This window comes from Solanum lycopersicum, chromosome 10 (assembly GCF_036512215.1).
Source record: "Solanum lycopersicum chromosome 10, SLM_r2.1".
NCBI lineage: Eukaryota > Viridiplantae > Streptophyta > Magnoliopsida > Solanales > Solanaceae > Solanum > Solanum lycopersicum.
This window is the reverse complement of record NC_090809.1, coordinates 57,877,034-57,880,856: the sequence shown is the minus strand read 5'-3', so window position 1 is coordinate 57,880,856 and position 3,823 is coordinate 57,877,034. Positions and strand designations below refer to the sequence as shown.

At 34.0% G+C, this 3,823-nt stretch overlaps 1 protein-coding gene across 1 annotated transcript; it reads left to right on the top strand.

The window, feature by feature from the left end:
* The first annotated feature begins 961 nt into the window (after window positions 1-961).
* Window positions 962-2,622, top strand: LOC101266879 (non-specific lipid-transfer protein 2). The gene is made up of 2 exons (XM_004249003.3): window positions 962-1,471; window positions 2,340-2,622. Exons 1-2 carry the CDS (start codon window positions 1,140-1,142, stop codon window positions 2,347-2,349), a joined length of 342 nt encoding a protein of 113 aa, XP_004249051.1. The 5' UTR covers window positions 962-1,139; the 3' UTR covers window positions 2,350-2,622.
* Window positions 2,623-3,823: the final 1,201 nt, after the last annotated feature.

Sequence of the window (3,823 nt, the reverse complement as noted above, 5' to 3'; positions counted from 1 at the left end):
AAATATATTCATAGTCAATAGCGATCTCAGACTCAAACTATAGTTGCTTAAGAGAAAAAAAGAACGTTGTTCACACATGGCTTTAGCATCTCATACGAGATGTTGCTTCTTGGAAGATGATGCAAAATTGAAGACCAATCGATATATGATCAAACTTGACTTAGCATACGAATCCAAACAAGATTTTTCTTCATGCCTTGGCCACGTGACGATGGGTGATAAGTTGGCCAAGTGATAAAGATCATTATGAGATTATAATTTGGATTTTTCCTTCATGTATTGGCCATTTTCTACAAATCAAGACATTTGTGAAAGCAAACAACAGAGGAATAATGTGAGTTACCGACGAAAAGTCTAATGCTACGTACATAGCCATCGATCGTAGACATGGGGCAAGTGTTTGGGCCATTCATATTAAACAGGTGAACTTATATAAATCTTACTAGCAGTTTAGGAGCTAATTACTTAGACACACTTTAGTTTACAATATTACGTATCTTATAAGATTTGGTGTCTTGAGATATGTCCAAATACATGTATATTGGAAACATGGGGTCAAATTAGGTGTAATTTGTTATATTGGATTCACATGTACAATCTCACTCATTTCCCTCGCGTCTCTCCCTGTATCCAATATATATGCATGCAAATCACTCCAGATATATACGAATCTTGCTCTCCTCTCTCTCTATTTTTGTGTTATCGAATAGCAAAAATGCATGTATCTAAATGTAAGATATGTAGAAAAAACTTAATTAGTGGTAAGATACGTAATATTTTAAAAATATAGATAATAATAATATATATGATAGTAAAATATAGCTAATTATGTAGTTTTTCCTATTAAATATGAAAATTTTGTTTTGAGTTTCTGATTTTTGGATCTAAAAAATTAAAAACCAAATAATTATATTTTTTTTAAGTTATATAATTTGAAATTAATCTATTTGAAACTGTCATAAGATTTTGCTTTGTCAGTTGTATCAATAGGTGTTCTGGAATAAATTCCCCTACCATTTTATCATCTTTAGTTCCAATTAATTTCCTCTCTATAAAAACCCTAAGGTACTCACTTAATTTTTCTACCCAACACTCCTCACACTATTCTCTCAATTATATTTCTCTTCTAAAGAAAGAAAATGTTTGTCAAGATTGCTTGTTTGGTGGTTTTATGCATGTTGATTACAAATGCACCCCATGCAAAGGCAGTGACTTGTGGCCAAATTCAGGTTGGGGTAGTGAATTGCCTTCCTTATTTGCAGAACCGTGGGCCAATAGGAGGCTGTTGTGGTGTCATTAAAGATTTGCTTAAGCTTTGTAAGACACCACATGAACGTAGAAAATCATGTAAGTGTGTCAAAAAAGCTGCTAATACTATTAAAGGCATTGATTTTGGTAAAGCTGCTGGTCTTTCTGGAGTTTGTGGTGTCAAGATTCCTTTTGAGATCAGCCCCTCTGTTGACTGCTCCAAGTATGTTTTCAGTTATCGGTTGACCTAATTTAATCTTAAAAGCTGAATATTTAATGTGTCTTTGGTAAAAAAAAGGAAATAATACTTAGAATGAATCTAGATTTGATATGTCATGTCAGATTAAGACTTGACTAGTAATCGACTGACTTAATACCAGCACCACTAAAATAAAGAGGTGGCTTGATTCCTTGGCAACCTGTCCTGGAGGAGGAGATAGATAGCTTGACCTGAGTATGTAACACTATATCAAAAATGACTATTAGCGGCAATTAATTTTTAATTATCGCAAAATATGTATTTTAAGCGGCAATTAACACTCTTTAATTTGTATATGTCCCTAAAATCTTTAGCGACATTGATTCTAATGATACTCAACTAATGCTGGTAAAAACTTTAAGTTGTAGTGTAAACAAGTGGCTTGGTTCCTTGGTAGCCTGTTCCAGAGGGTGGAATAGATAGCTTGACCTGATCAGTTAATTAGTCACATCAACTCTTGGAAAAGAAAATAAATATTGACTCTATAGCATAAACTCAAAAGTTAACTCACTAATAAATACTTGTCCAAGATCATATAAAGAGATCACTTATCCCTTCACCAATAGATGTAGGACACTTCAAGTACCCCTTAATATACAACATAATTATTTCGACTAGTGGCATAACCGTAAATATATATATAAGAGGAATAACTTTTTTTTTTGAACTAATCTAAAATGATATACTTATGATGTAAATTTTAAAATCCGACTTAAATCCACTTTTCAAGCTTCTTTTTAAATTAATTACCCCTACTCCTTCTATTATTATACATATATATAGCTAGGTAGTAAATTTCTTGGTTAATGTTTGTTTTAATGTGACGATGCAGGGTGAAGTGACGTTAATGAAAGAGATTTGTTTTCCACATCATAATATATAGTAGTAGCACAATTATGTGGACAAGAATAAGATAATTAAGTCGATATTGATCCTGCTTAAATCACGGATTGTGTCTGTTTCTCTCTTTAGCTTCTTTGTGTGTTTTTTTAGTATCGTAATTGAAATCTTGTAATAGAACTTTGGAGGTTTGTTATATTACAACCCGATCGTAATAATGTATGTTCTATTTTATTAAGTTCAATGGAAGTGTGATGTACATTACTTGATACAAGGCGAAGCTTAATGACACCATTATAGAAAAATTTAACTATATTACGTTCAACGATATTGTACCTCCAACAAAAGGTTTGAAAACAGAACCACCAGATATTCAGCACAAAGCCTAAAATACATAAAACGTGTTCTGAATGGTGCTTCACTGAATCAAATAGAAAATTGTCACGATCCAAAACGGGTCGTGAATGGCACCCACACTTACCTCCTTAGGTGGGCGAACCAACACATCTAAACCCCAACATATACCAATAGTTCAACTATAAATAATATAAATAATGCGGAAGCTCCAAAAGATACTAAGCAACCAATTTAAATAAGTTTCTAAAGTTTAATACTTATCATCCCAAAATCTGATAGTCATCACATCAAGGACATCTAATCTCCAATACTAAGTCTAAGGATATCGAATACACTAAAATAAAGAATAAAATGGTATGTGTCCGAAAGTATAGGACATCATGTCGTGACCGAGAGAATCCAACACAGCTTAAATGGATAGCTCACCCTGTAACTTGATATGCGGGAGGCTGGCTAGAACTGAGGGAAATCAGAAGTCATAGATACACTCGTTGCATTTCATAAAAGGAAAACAAAGAAGAAAACAAGTAGGACTCAGTACGAGGCAACATGTACTGAGTAAGTATCATCGGTCAATACAAAATAGTAACTAATATACAAAGAATAATAGTATGAACTCAACTATAGCACTTAACATGTGATAAGCAACAAACAACATGAACAAGTGTAAGCACGTATTAAGTCAATGGTATCAAGATCACACATGAGGACTCATGCCTCCAAACCAAACCATTTTGGGAGTTGAGTTTTTGAGATTGAATATCTTCCATTAATTCAACATATTTTTCCTTTAATATTATCGTGTCGGAACGTGACACTCCGATCCAAAAATACCGTGTCGGAACGTGACACTCCGATCCAAGAATACCGTGTCGTAACGTGACACTCCGATCCAAGAATAGCGAGTCGGAACGTGATACTACGATCCAAAAATATCGTGTCGGAACGTGACACTCCGATCCAAGAATACCGTGTCGGAACGTGACACTCCGATCCAAGAATACCGTGTCAGAATATGACACTCCGATCCAAGAATACCGTGTCGGAACGTGACACTCCGATCCAATTATACTATTAATTTATCCTTTATTATCACCGCTTTCAATTCATTGTTATGTT